At 45.9% G+C, this 20596-nt stretch overlaps 1 protein-coding gene across 2 annotated transcripts in view; it reads right to left on the minus strand.

Annotated features, from left to right (window-relative positions):
* Positions 1-272: 272 nt before the first annotated feature.
* MID2 (midline 2) overlaps positions 273-20596 on the minus strand; it is a 197194-nt gene continuing 176870 nt past the window's right edge. For both annotated transcript variants that reach the window (XM_034424069.3, XM_034424070.3), the window contains exons 9-10: positions 14540-14747; positions 273-4376 (exon numbers count right to left, since the gene is read on the minus strand). In XM_034424069.3, the coding sequence (XP_034279960.1) occupies positions 3974-4376; positions 14540-14747 (611 nt within the window). In that variant the 3' untranslated portion in view covers positions 273-3973. The remainder of the gene's footprint in view (positions 4377-14539; positions 14748-20596) is intronic.

Raw genomic sequence — 20596 nt, forward strand, 5'->3', positions numbered from 1 at the left:
CTGCCTTCTGAAATGAGAGCGAATCCTCCAAATACATTGCGCTCCTATTTTTCATCTCGCATCATGTCCCACTTTGCATCTCTAACTGGTTGAATCGGAGCCCTGTGGCAGAGCCCTGTGGAAGGGAGGCAGGAGGTTCATACGAAAGAGAAATGGTGAGAGATCAGGATTGGAGATAGAAGGTCAGATCACGGGGACAAGAAGAGGTTATTATGGGTACAGGGCCCAATTGAGTCTTGTGCGTCAGAGGAAGGAAAATCATGAAGAGCTCCTATTTTTCCAACTTTTAATTGCGGGGCCTTCTGAAGAGGCCTTTGCTTCTACAATTTTCAGTCTCTCCGTAACCGTAAAGAAAAGCTAGCAATCTAGGCTGCTTCCGTTTGCTTGCTTTTTTTTAAAACGATGGCTGAGATTCTCGGAGGGTTTATGACGGGCGATTGAATTCTGTGCAATGATGCGCCCTGAAGTTGGCTGGTAATACAAACAGGAACACCACTACCACATCGCAGTGATCTCGGACGCTGATATTTGGGCACGAGCTCATCGGTTAGTGAGGGTGCCCTCGCGTTTATTCCAGGTCACGCTTTTGGAACTGACCCCAATTTTAAAAACAAAAACAAAAACAACCCTCCCGCTAAAACGAGCCATTTCAGTCATGCAACTTGAAGGAAATCCATCTTTGTAGCTGACCTTACAGGTTGAGGAGTGACAAGTTTAGCAGCAATCATAAAAGTCTTGACAGTTGCTGTAGAGCAAGGGGTGTCAAACTCAATTTCATGGAGGGCCGCATCGGGGCTGTGGTTGACCTTGGTGGGGGACGGGTATGGTTGACTGAGTGAGTATGGCCAACTGGGTGGGCATGGCCAGCTTGATGCCACTCATGGGGCGTGGCCAACTGGGTGGGCGTGACCAGCATGACACCACTCCCCAAACTGCTGGTATGTTTCCTCTTTGCACTGGGGCCGAAGCCATCCTGGCCCGATGTTTCCTCTTCACATTAGGAAGACTGGGCTGAAGCGACCCAAATAGACTGGGCCGAAGAGATACGGGTAGACCAGGGGTGAAATGCTCCCGGTTCGGACCGGTAGCGATGGAGGCAGGTGGTTCGGAGAACCGGTAGCAAAAATCCCTGCCCCCACCCCCCCATTGTCCAGCTGAGCTGCTCAATCATCAGAGGCTTTTTTTTAGAATTTTTAAAAGCATTTTTTCTACAACCACTTCGGCCGAAGAGGTTATAGAAAAAATGTTTTTAAAAGGAAAAAAAGCCTCTGCCGAACAGGCAAGTCAGCTGGGATCATCAGAGGCTTTAAAAGCATTTTTTTTACAAAAATGCCAAAGAGGTTGTAGAAAGAATGATTTCAAAAGTAAAAAAAAAAAAAAAAAAGTTGGTCAAGCCCACTCAGTCATATTAAACCCCCCCGCCCCAAGCCATGCTCACAGAACCGGTAGTAACAAATTTTACATTTCACCACTGGGGTAGACCAGGCCAAAGCGAACACAGGCCGGCCCCTTACATTTTCCAGGATGGTCCTGCAGGCCAGATTTGACTACATTGTAGGCCAGATGCGGCCCTCAGGGCCTTGAGTTTGACAGTCCTGCTGTAGAGGAAACCCTGTAGGGCACCCGCCCATAGATACAGAACATCAAATACTGTGGCATGATGGCTACTTCTTTGTAACAATGGCTTCCCACCGAAAACTTCCAAAGGCATTACATTTGATCTGCCAACATCTCAATGAACTTCTCCCTGCATCGTAGGAGAGGACCTGAGGGTCAAGCACAATACGAACCTGAATAATATCATGCTCTCCAATGTTTTTCGTTGAAACCCCCCACCCCACCCCAAAGCAACAGGAACCACGTTCCCCCCCCCACCCCCAAGGAAGAAAATGCCCAAATGTTGAGCATACTGAATCAAGAAGAAAACCAAGACATTTCAAGCTTTCTTCCATAGGGCAGTTTTAGGGCCACTTTGTCACCAGACACCAAATGGTCTGGTGTGACTTTTCTAGCAATGGGCTGCAGTCTAAAACAGCTTTCCCCGGGTCTGGGGTAGACAGTTAGAGGACTCCAGTTCCCATCTGTTCCTACATCGCCAGCGGGCATTCCATGGGAAGCCTGTCATTTCAGGTATCCAAGCCATGCCAAGAAAATCAGCAGTTAAAACGGCCTATGTTCTACAGTGCAATATTTAACGGTTTAGTGGGATAGGGTTAAATTAAAGGCCAAACTGAAGTGTCACATCTCTGGGAGGTTTCCTGTATGCATCTTGGACCCTTGCAATGTCCCCCGTCCCCCACACCTCCTTTCCAAAAGGCTGAAGTTTAGTCTGCCCTTCCTGGGATATAACTGAATCAGCTGACTTGCTTCCACTAGGATGGGAAGTTCTAGAAGAGGAAGCAACAAGGATGCCTTGTCCCAGGAAAAGGAAGGACAATCAACCTCAGATCAAATGATGGGACAAATGGAACACCAGCAAATAGAATGGAAGAATCCTTTTGGATACCACCAGTCTGGGATGCTAACTTTACCAAATAAATTGTTGGTTCCAAGATTGTCCTAAACTGAAATCCCTCCTCTTACATTTCCTGCATTGGGTTGGGTTGGGTTGGGTTGAGTTGGGTTGAGTTGGGTTGGGTTGGGGTTGGGTTGAGTTGGGTTGGGTTGGGTTTGGGTTGGGTTGGGTTGGGTTGGATTGGGTTGAGTTGGGGTTGGGTTGAGTTGGGTTGGGCTTGGGTTGAGTTACATTGGGTTGGGTTGGGATTGGGATTGGGGTTGGGTTGGATTGAATTAGGTTGGGTTGGATACTGGCCTCTTTTCCTCTAATAAAATCTATGACCTAAGGAAGTGAATCTGTTGCATTTCAAAAGCCTGAAGTTATTCTAACTTTTAGGCCAGCACCACATCACCCATTTCTGAATAAAATACATTCCTTACAGCCCTTGGACTTTCCACTTGTTTACAAAATTCGCTGCCCAGAAGGCGCTTCTGGGTAGGAAGAACAGCTAATCTGCTAGCAGCAACGAGCTCCCACTGTGTGTAAAAGTGCACAAACAAAGCTTCAGTTAGCCAAGCTTTTGTGACATCTTCACGCTGGGTGCATAGAATAGGTCTATATGGATCTCATCTCCTTTCATTCAGACCAGGTTTGGAAGAAAGCGGACTGCGCTTATGGAGCACCAGATGCTCTCCTCATGCATCTCCTCATTCTACATGTTCAGTGTTAACATCAGCCAAGGGGAACTGACCTACATGCAGAAGTCTATATGGGCCAATCCTTGTTTAGAGCCACTGTGCTGGAGTATATATGATTTGGAAGGAATATGGCCGATGACAAAATTTGGGGATATTGGGCTTTGAGAAAGGGCCATTTCCTATTGGCTAACTCCCTTTTCCATATATCTGTTAATGTGCAAGAGGAATATTTGCAGAGTGCTAAATTCATGTTGCCCCCTCTCCCCCATGTACAGTTGTTATGGGGTAATAGGGGACCCAGACCTGTATTTTCTAGGCAATGGCTTGGGTTCCAACTTTGTTTGGTTCCGATTCTCCCCCAAATGATAGCTTAAGAGACCTGATGGCGTCCCCTCCCCCTCAGACTCCTCTGTCTGTTTTACAAAACAAAACCCATGTTGCACTTTGGATTCCCATGCAGCTGAGATGGCACGATCCATCTCCATACCCTGCCATGGTACCCCCTTCCTCTTGTCAGGAACAAACAAGACATGCCAACTCCATTGGAGACAATTCAGTAGTGCTATCAAAATAAAAATAAAAATAAAATAAAATATTAAAAATCCGGTCCATGAAATGCCACCCACACCGATGCACCACGAGCGGTGGACTTTCAGTAAACGAGAGAGAGGCTTGCAAGCCGCCAGCTGCCTCCAAAACACACATGAGGTCATTGCCCCATCTAAGTTGCAACAGTTGCTCCAGAGACTTGGCTGACAAGACAGGACTTCTTGGGTCCTCAATGGCAGGTTTTCATTCCTGATACATACGGGGACTCTTGAGGCCGGCAGTTACATTCCTGCTGTTCCGGGTAGTCTATAAAGTCTGGAGCAGGAAGACCCGTTACCACCATTAATGATTTGTTCCAAATGGTAAAGGTAGGGCAGACAGGCAGGATGAAAGCAATCTCAAACGTATGGAGATGGAGCGAGTTGGCAGGGTCGTAGAAGGAGAAGACATTGTTGTCGTAGTCCAGGAGGACGCCCAAGCGCTTCATCTGGGGATGGACATCAAGCAGCATCTCCTTGTTGTTATGCCGCACGACAAAGCTGTTGTTGCAGCGGGAGAAAACCCAAGAGGAGGAGTTCTTGCCGACCCACTCATTCTTAGGGGCTGATTTGTAGGCAATGCCAATGGCGTACCTGGGAAAACAGGACCAAGAGTCATTTACAGGAGATCAGCTGAAATGAGGCAAAAATGTAATAGAATTACATCTGCATTAGCAGAGGGGGAGGATGTGGCCAACTCAGAGCCTTCCCAGAAAGAAGGCCCAGATCAAGAGAATATGCAGTCCCAAACTGGATGCGGCAAAGGGAAGAAAGTTTAGGGTACCCACACTAGAATTTCTCTGGATATATCTAATAGGCTAGAAGATGATTGCTTTAGTCTGGCAAGATTCTGTCCATTAGGTACAAGCAAATAAATGATTGGACTCAAATATATTTATTTAAATATGCATCAATATGATCAATATAAATATATATCAACTGCTATATATTACATATTATATTATATAAATATATATCAACTGCTGATCCAGTTCTATAGAGGAATTATTGAGTCTGTCATCTGCACCTCCATAACTGTCTGGTTTGGCTCTGCAACCCAACAAGACAGACACAAACTTCAGAGGATAATTAGAACTGCAGAAAAAACAATTACTACCAACCTGCCTTCCATTGAAGACCTGTATATTGCACGGGTTAAAAAGAGGGCTGTGAAAATATCTACAGACCCCTTGCATCCTGGACATAAATTGTTTCAACTTCTACCCTCAAAATGACGCTATAGGGCACTGCACACCAGAACAACTGGACAAAAGAACAGTTTTTTCCTGAATGCCATCACTCTGCTTAACAACTAATTCCCACAACGCTGTTAAATAATTTACTAAGACTGTATTACTATTATTCTTCTCTTCCTTACTAGTATCTATCTCTTCCCACTTATTATTATAACCATGTTGCTTGTATCTTTCAATTTATATTGTTTTTATTTGTTTCCTAGTACGATTTGATAGCTTATTAGTAACCTTGACTATCACTAAGTGTTGTACCTTATGATTCTTGACGAATGTATCTTCTCTTTTTATGTACACTGAGAGCATATACACCAAAGACAAATTCCTTGTGTGTCCAATCACACTTGGCCAATATAGAATTCTATTCTATTCTATAAAGAATTCTATATTTCATTGCCTCGTCCCAGTGTTTGAGCCTGACACAAAAGACAGCATCCCTTCAATAGTCTGATAGAGTGACTTAAATTTTGGATGTCCACAGGGTTCAAACTTCACTCAACTAGACCACACCTTAAGCAACTTTATTTTAGTGTGCCTTCATGTCAACCTTGGCTCCTGCAACTAAACAGAACACTCCATGCAGTTTGTTAAGCAGAAGTGGTGTGCCTTTGCCTTCTTCTTCCCAGGGTTGACAGGGAAGGACTGACCCTGAGTCACCCAGATGGAGTCATGCCCAAGGAGGGACTAGAATTCCCTGTCTCCCAGTTTCTAGTCCGGTGCTTTTAGCCACTACAATAAACTCGCTCGCAGCTGCCTCTATGCTCGCTGCTGTTTCTTTGAGTCGAGTCTCTCGCTCACAGAATTATTTTGCAGATCATAGTGAGGAACATCCACCCTCTGTCAACCCTGAAGCAAACCTGGCTGAGGCCATTTTAACAGAGGGAAGAGGGGTGGGGAATAGACAGCTGGGGTTTTGTAGTCAAAATAGAATGTTTTCCTGTGGGAACCAAGGACATTTCAACAGGTGGCGGGGAAGAGGAATAGAGTAACCATGCCACCGGCAGGCAACTGTATTGGACAATTTGTCTGATGCCTGGGGAGGGGGAAAAGAGGAACTTTCATTTTGTAGTTACCATATTTTTCGGACTATAAGACGCATCTAGATTTCGAAGAGGAAAACAAGAAAAAATAATTTTTGGCCTCCGTGCGTCCAGTTTTTGCTCTCCCAAGACCCCAGGAACACTCTGCCAGTCTCCAAAACCCTCTGCATGTCCTGTTTTTGCAAAAAAACAGGCCCATTTTTGGCCTGCTGAACTCCCCACAAGTCCTATTTTTGCCATCCCCAGCCCCCAAGAGCACTCTGCAGGCCTCCAAAACCTTCTGCATGTCCCATTTTAGTGAAAAACAGGCCCCTTTTTGGCGAAAACAGGATGCGTGGGGTTTTTTTCAGGAGGCCAAAAACAGGGCCGTATTCGGTCTATAAAACACACTGACATTTCCACCTACTTTTTTGGGGTATGTGTGTGCGTCTTATAGTCCAAAAAATACAGTAGGTGCAAACAGCTTTCAGAGTCAGTTTTCACCAGCTGTGCCAACATGATGTATCCAATAAATTATTCTTTGAGGACTCTACCTGCCTCGGAGTTGTGCTTTCAATGGGTGCATTACTTGGAACGCTGACACCCTCACTTTATGGGAGTAAAAGCGACCAAATCCAATAAATCGTGGAAGCAAAACCTACATTTACTTCCCCCAGACTTTTAAAGTACCCAACACAATTTTTGTGTGGCTTTGTGTTTCTCATTCTATCAGCCCTTTTATGTTGGGCGGGCAGCTTCAAAATTAGCTGCGTTAACTCTGCCCTCCCTGTAATGTTTGGCAGGATGCCGTGGGAATTTCTATGTCGATCAAACCAAATGAAGTATGGTTTTCTATGCACATACAGAATTAGAGGTGTGTCTAGGTGTGTGTAAGTGTGTGGGAGGGGGAGTGGGAAGGAAGGAGGGCAGAGAATTCTCCCATCACAAAAAAGTAATTGCCCAGCTATGCCCATCAACCTCTGGTTGTTGTTAAAGCAGGTGTGTAGAATTCTTAATTTCATGCTGCGTCAAATGCAAATGATGGGAGAACGGTGAAGTGTGCTCTCCTATTTCACAGTCCAGCTATTACGATGGTGCATTTTGCTCTCTTTAGCTTTTGCTTTGCTAAGTTGGGTCTTTCTTTACAGGCTCCCCATCCCCCAGCACAGAAGCTCCTCCCACCTTTCTCATCCACTGCATACATCAGGTGAAGCAGAAAAAGGTTGAATTTCTATAACAGAGAGCCTATGACAGGGGTGTCAAATGCAAGGCCAGCGGGTCTGATCCAGGCCGCAATGTGGTCGGATCTGGCCCATGGGGCTGTCCTGGAAAATGTAAGGGGCCGGCCCGCAATGCTTTGGCCCGGTCTACCCAATGTGGCTTTGGTCCGGTCTATCCAGTGCGAAGAGGAAACATTGGGCCAGCACGGCTTCAGCCAGATCTACCCATATGAAGAGAAAACATGCCAGAAGTTTAGGGAGTGGTGTCAAGCTGGCCATGCCCACCTAGTAAGCCACGCCTGCCTAGCCCCCCGAGGTCAACCACAGCCCTAATGCGGCCCTCAATGAAATTGAATTTGACATCCCTGGCCTCCGAACCGGTAGTAAAAAAATGCTACCGGTTCGGTGGAACTGGTATTTCCGATGATCAGCTGGGTGACGATCAGCTGTGACATGCGATTTATATTAGCTAGAATCATCGGATTTCCTGCTTTCTAACTAATCTAAATCACGTGGCACACAGCAAATTCTCCCCCCCTCGCTGCTCTACTTATTTTTGCAGACTCTGAAGGCTTCAAAATGTTCCTTTTTTAGCACTGCATGGGCACGCGCTCGGTACCAGACTCATAGAACCGGTAACAGACTTCAGAAGATTTCACCGCTGATCATAATGTGTGCGGGAGCCCGACCCTAAGGACAGGCTCCAGCATGAGTGCGAAAACTTGGAAGAGTTTTCCAAGTCCTGGTGTCTGACCCAGATTGGATCCTGCAACATTATCCTGGGACACTGTCTATTTGTCTTCTTAAATCTGCCTCCAGGATTCCTTTCAAGGTGAGGGTTATGATCCATAAAATCTAACAATCATAGATTCCCCTGTAGTTTCTAACTTTGCTACATACGGAAGAAAATAAGATGACTAACGATGCTGGCAAGGGCCTTTGTTTTAAATACTGTCCTTAGGACATGTTTGTTCAGAGTACAATAAGAGAATTTACATGGTCGACATTATAGGAAGGAACTGGAGTTCCTTGTCCAAGTGAAAAATCTTACGAGGAAATACAAATTTGCAAGGCAGTTCTACCCTAGAATTCTCCTCAAGGGGCAAGTCTCCGACGAACTGTTACAATCGGGGGGTGGGGGGGGAGTATACTCTGAAGTGTACCAAATACACAGAGCTGTAATACTCCTTGTGTAAAGATATCAGCTTTCGAAGACCGCTCTCGATTATCTAATTGCAAAAGGTTGTTCAGCAGGGAGAAACAAGGGCCGACATGATTACAGTATATTGATCATCATAGCTGAGAAGCCGGCCATTTTGGACTCTTTTCAATCAATCAACTAGCTCCATGATGGCGAACCTATGGCATGCATGTCAGAGGTGGCACACAGAGCCCTCTCTGTGGGCAAGCGTGCCGTTGCCAAATGCTCTTCTGGTTTTCAGCGCACTGGACAGCTGGTCTTTGTGGGTACCAGAACGCCAGAAAAAGGACTGAAAAATGGCCTGGAAAACGGCCTGAAAAACAGCCAAAATCGGCCAAAAAACTGTTCTGTCCCAGCTACGGGACACACAAAGTTTGTACAAAACTTAAATTCACTAAAATAACTCAGTCTTTTTCAAAACAAAGGCTGTTAATAAACTTTCTTAACAGCCTACAAGAAACCAAAGATAAAGTAATCACAATCTCACGAAGGTTGGCAGAAAGCCCAGAAACAATTTTGCAGAGAATCCAGATGCGAAGGAGAGTGAACTAAAGTTGTTCCCTACAACTTGCTTCAGTTGGCGTTCCTCCTTAAATAGGCTAAGGAAGTGGCCAATTAGCCCCAAGCCTTACTCTCGAGGAGACCTCCTCCTGAGGAGCCACTCCTGCCTTTTGGCAGCTCTGCGTGCCCGTGCATCGAGAAGAGGCTCCTTCTCTTCTTCCTCTTCACTTATGGGAGCTTCTGGAGGTTCTGAAGGCCCTGGATGAATCCCCGCCTCTGGCACCACATCTTCTCCAGCCTCCTCATAGTCCGACTCAAGTGCCAGCTGCACAGGCTGCTGGCACAACACCACACCAGCCTCCTCGCTGTCGGAATCAGCTACAATCTGCACAGGCCGCTGACGGGCCACAACAAAAATAAGCATGCGCGTGCCAGCCAGTTCTTCAGGTTTCCGGCGCTCCAGCATGTGCGCACGAGCACATGCACAGCATGCACACGCATTCTGGTTTGGGCACTTGATGCTGAAAAGGTTCGCCATCACTGAACTAGCTATTCGCCATTTATTTATTTGACCGGCTTTTGATTCCAGCCGATCAAGATAAGAATTCATATTTAGACTTGTTTGCTCTTCCATCTTTCCATCTGTTTTTTCCCCTGCGGTGTCCTATTATTTTGCTTCTTTGTCTCCTTACTTGCAATGGCAAGTTTGCAGCTTGACCAATGCTTGTTATAATACAGGGAGTTCTTGACCTACAACCATCCGTTTAGTGACTGTTCAAAGTTACGACAAAGCGTTGAGCAAAATCACTTACGACCAATGTTCACACTTATGACCGTTGCAGCATCCCCACAGTCACATGATCAAAATTCAGACACTTGGCAGCGTCACATGCTCCCGTTTTGTGACCTTCTGACAAACAGTCAGTGGGGGAAGCCCACTTCACTCAACAATTATGATACTAACTTAACAATTTGACAGGTTTAACGGTGACAAAGTTGAATGGGACCTTGGAGGTCATCTAGTCCAACCCCCTGCTCACGCAGGAGACCTATACCAGGGATTCGAACCGCCAAACTGCTGACCTCTCTGCTCGACAAGCTCAGTGTCTTAGCCACTGAGCCACCTAGCCAGGCTAATTGCAGTGATTCGCTTAACAACTGTGGCCAGAAAGGTTGTAAAATGGGGCAGAATTCACTTAACATTTTTCTTGCTTAGCAACTGAAATTGTGGGTTCAATTGGAGTTGTAAGTCGAGGACTACCTGTTACAAGTCATAACAGGTAGTTGCTACTGTTACTAGCAGAAACATGAGTTACAACTATAACTACAGCAGTAGTTGTATTACTGTACAACTACTGTTACAACTATTACTACAGTAATAGTAATAATTAGTTACAACTAATTACTGCTATTAGTAATAGTTACAATTGTTGTACAACAACAACATAGTTACAACTACTACTACAGTAACAAGAGGATAGCAAGCCCTGAATGTCCAAAAAGAATCCCAAAGACCTGTTGTTTTTTTAAAAAAAGAAGTTCACCGCAAAAAATGGAGTTACCACTTCTCGGCATTTAGTCAAAGTTTTGTGTTTATCGAGTCCTTTCTAAGCTTTGTTTTGCAAAGCAAAGTAGCTCAACCTTTGATCCGACACTCCGCTCTTCCAACGAAAGAGACTAATCTTCCTAATAACACGGTGAAAACATAATGAAAGACCCGAGGAACTGATAAAGTATTTTCACGGACACCTGATTTGAAATAACTTCCCGACTCCGTGGGCTCCCAAAAACAGCCTTCCCTTTAATCTGAAGTCCATGGCTTTGTGGGAGGAAGACAAAAGAAGAATGGAGATTGGCTTAGAGAAGGGCAACCACAGCTACTGCACGCAGGAGATGAGGGGGGGGAAGGCTGATGACATTTCAATTGCAACCACCGAAAGCCGCAGGTCCCCGCTGTGCCTTTGATCAGTGCATTTCTGTATGACACACGCCTGAGGGCCGCTTTGAATCGCAGCCGTAGCCCAGCTCAATTATTCCTGCCCTCTTTCCCTGCAGCACAGAGAGAGTGGGTGCATTGCTCATGAACCTTGCGAAGAGTACACACTGCACACAGTGCCGTGTGCTGCTGCCAGTGCGTATCTTTAAAATGAAGCCCTCCAGCGGAAGAGGCTGAATGGAAATGGCTCTCAGAGAAACACAAGTTTCCAAAAAAAAAAAAAAAAAAAGAATAAAATAAATAGAGAGAGCAGCTCTTCCTGAAAAACTACTTAGCAGTGAAATCTCTAATTCTGTGGCGGTGCATGTGGGACAGATTCTTCCTGTTACTCTACGGGACAAGGCTTCAATAGCTTCCTTTTCCCCTTAAAAACTCTGTAAGAGGATAGGGATGCGGTGGCTCAGTGGCTAAGTCGCTGAGCTTGTCGATCGAAAGGTTGGCAGTTCAGCGGTTCGAATACCTAGTGCCGCGTAACGGGGTGAGCTCCCGTTACTCATCCCAGCTTCAGCCAACCTAGCAGTTCGAAAGCACGTAAAAAATGCAAGTAGAAAAAATAGGGACCGCCTTTGGTGGGAAGGTAGCAGCGTTCTGTGCACCTTTGGTGTTGAGTCATGCTGTCCACATGACCATGGAGACGTCTTCGGACAGCGCTGGCTCTTCGGCTTTGAAACTGAGATTAACACCGCCCCCTAGAGTTGGGAATGACTAGCACATATGTGCGAGGGGCAGGGGTGGGTTTTACTTACCTTTACTACCGGTTCGCAGTGCGGCCGGTTCGCACATTTCTGCACAAGCGCAGAAGCTTCTGCGCATGTGCAGAAGCATTTTGATGACGTTGGGGTCAGTGAGCGGAGCCTCCCGCCGGTTTTACTACTGGTTCTATAGAACCGGTGCGAACCAGGAGCAACTCACCACTGGTGAGGGGAACCTTTACCTTTACCTTTAAGAGGATATTGGCTATCAAAGGGTGGTGGTGAACTATCCTTAAATTCCAGAGCCCAGAAAAGGCCTACAGGAAAATGAGCTCTAGGTTGCCCAATTCAAGAGAAGAGCTCAACAGCACTTCCTGTTGTATCATCTAGCTTCCAGGCACAGCCATCCTATTATTAAAGAGTTTAGATTCCAAGTATGCCACTTTCACAACAAAATAATAGAGGTCGAAGGGACTTCGGAGGTCTTCTAGTCCAACCTCTTGCTCAAGGAGGAAACGTTATACCATTTCAGACAAATGGTTGTCCAGTGTCTTCTTCAAACCTCCAGTGCTGGAGACCCACAACTTCTGGAGGCAAGTCATTCCACTGATTAATTGTTCTCAACTATTAGGAAATTCCTTCTTTGTCCTACGTTGGTTCTTTCCTTGATTAGTTTTGCTTCTTGTTCTACCTTCTGGTGCTTTGGAGAATAGGTTGACTCCCTCTTCTTTCTGGCATCCCTTCAAAAATTGGACCACTGCTATTATGTCACCCCTGGTTCTTCTTTTCATTAGGCTAGACATATCTAATTCCTGCAATCGTTCTTCACATTTTTTAGATACTTTAGATGTTTAAATATTTTATGTTTAATCTTGGCAAAGTTTAAGACTTCAGAAAGGGGCACAGCTTTTATCCTGAACTAGCAGCCAGCAGGTAAGGAGTTAAAGAGCCTCCAGTTTCCTTGAGACCTTTGTGGTCAAAGGCCAACACAAACAACAGCTTTTTCAAAGTTAAACTACAGTAACATACCCTTTCATGCAAAGAGCTGTCCGTGGTCCTGAAATAATCTGGCTCTGCAGGTATCTACTGTATAAATGCTATGTCATTTCTCAAGGGTTATTTACACCACATACTGAACCACAAAGTAGCCAACTCTATTTTAGCCTAGTGTAGAGTTAATTTGGTTTATCATGACTAAACCCATCATACAAACATCATTACTGAGTAGACTCAATAGCTACTAGATGTTTTCCTCCAAAACCCCAACTGTGGGGCTGTCTGGCCTCATGAGAAACCCCCCACACACACACACATACACACACATCTACATTACCAACTGTTAACCCCTCCCCCAGTCTTGGAATTTGAAATTTTTGAAATTTTATGTTATTTTTATAATTTTAAAATGTGTTAATATTAATTCATTCTGATTTTAATGTTAATTTTATTGATTAGGTTGAACACCAGCAAAAGCTCTCTGAAAAATATGGGTACTTATGATTGATAGATGGATGGATGGATGGATGGATGGATGGATGGATGGATGGATGGATGGATAGATAGATGGATGGATGGATGGATGGATGGATGGATGGATGGATAGATAGATAGAGTAAGAGAGAGATAGATATAGATACATATTGATTATGTTGAACACCAGCAAAAGCTCTCTGAAAAATGGGTAGTTATGATGATAGATAGATAGATAGATAGATAGATAGATAGATAGATAGATAGATAGATAGATAGACAGCCATTGCTATGAGAAGAGCCATTAACCACTACTTTGGTGTCATTTTTAAAAAATCACACTGATACTCAAATCATGCACAGCTAAAGTAACAAGAGTCCCATGGCCATGAAATGCTAGCCAAATGCTTTCTCCCGTCAGCTTTCATGGCTACAGCCCAATTGAGGACGCCTCCAAATTTAGTATACTGTATCTTCTAACACAGCGTTCCCCAACCTTTCCAGATTGGCAGCCCGGTGCAGGGGGGAGGAAAGGGAGAAGAAGGGGTGGCTTTGTGTCAGAGACAGGCACCTGCGCCTGCACGCACAGAGCTTCAATTGTGGGTGGAGCTGCAAGGGCGGGCACCTGCGTGAGTGGGGCTGCCCACGGCTCACATGAGTCAGGCTGCATGCATGTGCACCGGTCTGCTGCTCACACGGACCTGTTGCGAATAGGCCACAGCCCAATAGTGGGCTAGGGCTCATAGGTTGTGGACCCCTCTTCTAACATTTGGGCAGGGGTGGGCTGCTGGGGGTTCTCAGGGGTTCGAGAGAACCTCTAGCTAAGATTCTGTGCAGTTTGGAGAACCCCCAAATCCCACTCCTGGCTGGCCCTGCCCATCCCTCCCCTCCCAGGAGTCCCCACGTGGCCCGTTTTGGATGCAGGTAAGTGCAGGGCACCTTCAGAGGCTTGGGGAGGGTGAAAAACAGGCCTACCAGAAGTTCAGGAAGTTTGGGAAGACTGGAAATGGGCCCGTTTCCAGCCTCCAGATGGCCTCTGGAGCCTGGGGAGGCCGTTTCGCCCTCCTGGAGGCTTGAAGAAAGGCTCCAGAGCCTGGGGAGGGCAAAAATGCTCCCCCTTCCCCACCACGGTGCAGGAGGCCAACTAGGCCACGCCCACCCAGCAACCGGGCAGAGAACCCCTTGCTAAAATTTTTGAAGCCCACCCCTGCATTTGGGTGATAGAAAACAGAGGTACCACTGGATCTACCACTGATGACTTTGAATCTCTTGCATTGCACCGGTTTTGTGTACTCTTTGGATGAATCTTTGTTTTATGATTGGGGGAATGGAGAGAATACAAAACCTCGACCTATCCACACAACCCATTAGGGGAGCCCATTCTTACCCAACACGGCCCACTTACCAAGTGGAGGTTCCTAGAGTTACCTCCCAGTAATGGCATCCACTGTCAATGAACACATTCCCCGTCACCCCGTAGCAGCCTGTTCCACTGAACCTCTCGGGGGTGTGACTCTTTTTCAGGGAGCTTTCGTCTTTCTCCATCTGAAGTCCATCATTGGAAATCTTCAACTTCTTATGAGCCATTTTAGGGTCCAACTTGAAAGGCTGGCCTGCAGGAACAGAAAGCCAAGATTAAAAGTCAACCCAATCCAAATCATTTATTCCCCCCCCCCCAGAAAATAACTTTCCCAGCTTCCTGTGCAAATGATTTGTCATTTTTTTCAATTCTCTAAAGGAGCCTGATTTCTTGACAATAACAGTAATAATTAAACCAATGGAACACATACAAAAATAGGAGTTACATAAATAAGCACTGCGAATCGGGCTCTCACCACCAAAGTCCAGCTGGACAAATTCCATGTTAACTATTTTTCTGCAGCCAAGAGGGAAGGGGTTTAAATGAGCAGGAAGTTTCCTAATGCTTACTTTCTATCAACAGGAATACAGTCATTTAGAATAGAATAGGAGTAACAGAGTTGGAAGGGACTTTGGAGGTCTTCTAGTCCAACCCCCTGCTTAGGCAGGAAACCCTACAACACTTCAGACAAATGGTTATCCAACATCTTCTTAAAAACTTCCAGTGTTGGAGCATTCACAACTTCTGGAGGCAAGTTGTTCCACCGATTAATTGGTCTCGCTCTCAGGAAATTTCTCCTTAGTTCTAAGTTGCTTCTCTCCTTGATTAATTTCCACCCATTGCTTCTTGTCCTGCCTTCAGGTGCTTTGGAGAATAGCTTGACTCCCTCTTCTTTGTGGCAGCCCCTGAGATATTGGAACACTGCTATCATGTCTTCCCTAGTCCTTCTCTTCATTAAAGTAGACATACCCAGTTCCTGCAACTGTTCTTCATATGTTTTAGCCTCTAGTCCCCTAATCATCTTTGTTGCTCTTCTCCGTACTCTTTCTAGTCTCCACATCTTTTTTACATTGTGGCGACCAAAACTGAATGCAATATTCCAAGTGTGGCCTTACCAAGGCATTATAAAGTGGTATTAACACTTCACGTGATCTTGATTCTATCCCTCTGTTTATGCAGCCTAGAACTGTGTTGGCTTTTTCTAACTTGTTTCTCAGGATGCTTTAGAATTCCTTCAGGAGACATTCCTTCAGGTTTTATGTTATAATGTGAAATGGATCTGCAGTGGCTTTTTTGTGTTTTAATTACAGCTCTTAATGTAGCATTTTGCTGTTCGGTACCTTCCAGTTTTTATTTTTATTTTCTCCTCGGATTCCGAGGGTAAATACAGGTAGCCCCTCAAATTATGATCACAACTGAGGCCAAAATTTCCATTGCCAAACAAGACCATTGTTAAGTGACTCTTGCCCCCTTTTACGACGTTGCTTGCCACAGCTGTTAAGTTATTAACATGGTTGTTAGGTGAATCTGGCTACCCCGTTGACTTTCTTTGTCAGAAAGTCATAAAAGGGAATCAACATGACCCCGGGACATTGCAGCTGTCATAAATAGGAGTCAGCTGCCAGTATCTGAATTTCGATTATGTGACCCTGCGGGTGCTCCGATGGTTGTAAGTGTGAAAAATGGTCATAAGTCACTTTTTTCAGTGCTATTGTAACTTTGAACAGTCACTAAACAAATGATTGTAAGTCCAATGTCAACTTCCAAAGCATCCCCATAGGCAAGGGGGATGGGAAAATGGCGAAGCAGCACGGCAGCCAAAAACAAAAGCACATTCCAGACATATCTCTCTCAAGGCAGTCTCCCAGGATTACCCACAGCAGCTGGAGGGAAGTGATTTCTACAACCCATGAAATTGCTCCGTTGGCGAATGTGACTGATGACACACCCTGGGGGGAGGGGAGAAACAGAGTCAAGATTGGGTCATAAATTACATGGGGTCAGAGTTGGCGTCACTTGGAACATGCCAACATGAAGCTCCTAATAAATGACTGGGTTTCTTTTGAAGCTTGGTCAAGGCTCATGATTTAATTAGGGCATCCGTTGGAACCCTGACATCGAGGCCCACTTGAATTCCTCCAAAAAGATTGGAAGTGACTGTGTTAAACCATCCAGAAAAAATGTTTCCATGTGATTCTGTGGCATATTAAAAAAAAAAAAAATTACTCCAGAAGAACCCACCATGGCACAAGAAAACTCTCACATCATCTGCATCACTAGAACTACGATGACGCCAAGATTTATGTTTCTGAAGTCATCAGTTATTCCTACAGATGAGTTTCTAAACTGGTACATATCCTTGCTTGCAACACGCAATTAAAAGGAACTTAACTCTGTGCAAGCAACCCGTTGAGATTTCAGCAGAAACGGTCCCACTGGAAACTGGGTTTAATTTCCCAATTAACTGCCGTGCCTTGTATTTTAGATCAGCTCAAAGACAACCCAGGTGACGTTTTGAAGAGGCAGTAATGGAAGAATAAGATCTTGCGAAGCAGGAAAGACAATAACAAAATCTAATTCTGTGCAGCCTTTATTCTCTCTTCGCATTAATGTGCATTTTTCAGGCATGCTGTAGGGGAAAGCTAGCTCCACTTAAGTGCTGGTATAATAATCTGATAGAGGTGCAGAAAATATCCGTATATTGTTTAGTCTTTCTCCCCACAGCCACAGCCAATGCCAGTTTTTACACAGTAAAAACACTGTTATTACATTTTATAGGAAAACATGCCCTCGTGGCTTCAGAATCTTTTTTTCCACCACTGATGGATGGTTGGATTTGAGGGCCTTCTCCTTACATGCAGAGGTGGGATTCAACTGGTTCGGACCAATTCCGGATGCTAATTTTACATCTGGTTCACCGAACCGGTAATTGCAAGGACTGGCTGGCCCCGCCCACCCTGCCCCACCCCTCCCAGGAGTCTCCACACGGCCTGTTTTGGATGTCAGGTAAGTGCAGTGCCTGCGTGAAGGCTCTGGGAGGGCGAAAAATGGGCCTCCCAGAAGCTCCAGAAGTCTGGAAACGGATCCATTTCCAGCCTCCGGAGGGCCTCTGGAGCCAGGGGGAGGCCGTTTTCGCCCTTTCGGAGGCTCGAGGAAAGCCTCCGGAGCCTGGGGAGGGCGAAAACACCCCCCACCATAGTGCAGGAGCCTGAGTAGGCCACGCAAACCTTGGCCACGCCCACCCAGCAACCAGGCAGAGAACCGGTTGCTAAAATTTTTGAATCCCGCCCCTGCTCACAGGGATGGGGCTCTGGCTGAAGACACCAATCAAAAGCTGAAAATCAGTTTTGTTCCATGCTGACGATGCAATGGCGATGAAATGCAACCTTCTTTCATCACAGTGCACGATTCCCAAGACTGGAAAAACTTGAGGTTGCTGGGGGGGGGGGGAATCCTCTCTTGCTCCTCTAAGCCGCCCATCATCCTCTGATGCTACTTAACTACATCAACAGCGCAAGCTCTATTGAATCATCAAAGTCCAGATAGATCTATAATCTGTGCAAGGAATTCTTAGATGTGCTGCTAGGTTTTCTCAACGGTACAAGAATCTTTGCATCGTTGTTGAGAGAAGGAAATACAGGGAACTGAAATCCACCGTCAATCAGCTTATCGTGGACATCAAGAGAACGTTGAAAGCCAATTCTGCAATGTTCGATACAAGCTGAGCAGTTCATTGTCAACAGATGTAACAAACTGTATTTGATTTGTTTTTCCACTTACGAAAAGCTGGACACTGCCGGTATTTTATTTTTTGCAGAACGATCCTTTCCGAATACATGGCCCCACCGTGATTTATTTCGCCCAATGAAGGAGGAAAGGGGAGGGGGAAGAATTTGTGTCGGTTGTAATTAAATAATTGCAAGCAACCACACGGCAAACTTTAATGGCCATAAACGGCAATAACTCAATGGGGCCATTTGTAATCCAGGGGACAGTCAACAGAGGCATAGTTCAAGCATGAATTTCCCGGAGCAATAGGAACAGCTACTGCCATGAAAGGAAGACAAGGCTTGATAGATTTTGCACAGAATCGTAGAACTGGAAGAAATCTTGCAGTCTATCTAGATCAAGGATGTCAAACTCAAGACCTGCAAGCGAGATCCAGCCCATGATGTGGTCGGATCCGGCATGCGGGGCCGTCCTGGTCTACCCAATGTGAAGAGGAAAGATCAGGACAATGTGGCTTCAGCCCAGTCTACCCAGCGCAAAGAGGAAAGATCGGGCCAGCGTGGCTTCAGCCCAGTCTACCAGTGCAAAGAGAGTGGGCCAAGAGAGAAGAACTGGCTTAAAGTCACCCAAGCTGGTTTTCAGGCCTAAACTGAGATTAGAATTCATGGTCTCCTCGTTTCTAGCCTAGTGCCTTTACCACTAGACCAGGGGTGAAATGCTACCAGTTTGAACCAGTTCACCCGACCTGATAGTAATAAAAGCTACCGGTTCGGACGAACCAGTAGTAAAAAAAATGCTACCAGTTCAGGTGAACCGGTATTTCCGATGATCAGCTGTGCGCACAATTTATATTCACTAGAAAGCAGGAAATCCTGCTTTCTAGCGAATTTGAATCGCACGGCATAGCTGTTCCCCACCCCGCCATTCTACTTATCTTAGAAAAAGGCTTCTTAATCCTCCCTTTTCAGCGCTGTGCGGTAGCGCCTGCAGTGTGCATGAGCACAAAGTGCGCATTTGATCACACTGTGCATGTGCACGCAAAGTGAACCGGTAGCAAAGCAAACCGGTAGCAGATTTCAGAGCATTTCATCCCTGCACTAGCTCTTAAACTGGCTCATGCATGAGGGTACATTTGGCCCAAGCTTTTGTGCAGCAAAGGATCTGCCGGTGGCTTTTGGATCAATCCAGAAAGTCAGTTCTATGCATGACTGTGAAAAAGTTGTGTTAGCTCAGGGGTCAGCAATCTGTAGCTCCGGAGCTGCATGCAGCTCTTTGGGCCCTCTGCTGTGGCTCTCTGTCAGGTGATCCCACCACTGGCTGGCCCCCCCTCGCCCTCCCCTCCCAGTCACTCCTCACCTGGCCTGAGAAGGTAAGGGTGACGGTGTGGGATGGAGAAGCGGCCAGAGCAGAGAGAGAGAAATACAGAGATCGGGGGAGAGAGAGAGAGACAGAGAGAGATACAGAGAGGGAGAGGGGGAGAAAGAGGGAGAGAGGGGAGAGAGAGAGATGTCAAAAGGATTTTGTGGTTCCTGGTGTTTTTTAACAACTGGTTCTCTGCCCTAATGATCGGCTGGGTAGGCGTGGCTGGGGGTGTCATGTGACTGGTGGAAGTGAGTGACATCGAGTTGGCCACGTCCACCCAGGTTTTGTGGCTCCCGGTGTTTTCTTTTCTGTGGGAAACGGGTCCAAATGGCTCTGTGAGTATTTAAGGTTGCAGACCTCTGTGCTAGCTTGATCAGTAAAAACAATAGAGCCTCTTCGAGGATTGAAAATCAATTTTGGATACCCTGCAGGGGACAATGAACCTGGCTGAACCTGCGGCGAAGCAAGTTCACCCTCCAGCTCTGCAGAGTTACGGAGTTGGCCTCAACCAAGTTTAGAAAAATTCTGAACAGCCTTTGACAGGAACATGTGTGCTGAGAAGCGAGAGGAATGACATAACCAATCAATTGTTATTCCCCAGCAGAAGCAGAGCTCAGCTGAAGTCTGTCAAAGCACATCTTTGTTGGAGTTCAGGAAGGCTGTCAGGCTCTCGGCTCTGAAGGAGCTTTTGGGCAAGAGAGCTCCTGCATGTTTATTTATCTCTTCCCCCGCCCCACTCCTTTAATTTCATTTTTATAATATTTCGGATTTTTTAACTGTGGGTAGAAGCTGCCTGGAGTGGAGGAGAAACTACGTTTTGCAAACAGATGGGAACATTGCTCAGTAGTACTGATGCCTAACTATAAAGGTAAAGGTAAAGGTAAAGGTAAAGGTAAAGGTAAAGGTAAAGACGATGCTCATCTCTGCTTCAAAGCTGAAGAGCCAGCGCTGTCCGAAGACGTCTCCGTGGTCATGTGGCCGGCATGACTCAACGCCAAAGGCGCACGGAAC

The sequence above is a fragment of the Pantherophis guttatus genome, chromosome 12, assembly GCF_059756535.1.
Source record: "Pantherophis guttatus breed Tessera chromosome 12, ASM5975653v1, whole genome shotgun sequence".
NCBI lineage: Eukaryota > Metazoa > Chordata > Lepidosauria > Squamata > Colubridae > Pantherophis > Pantherophis guttatus.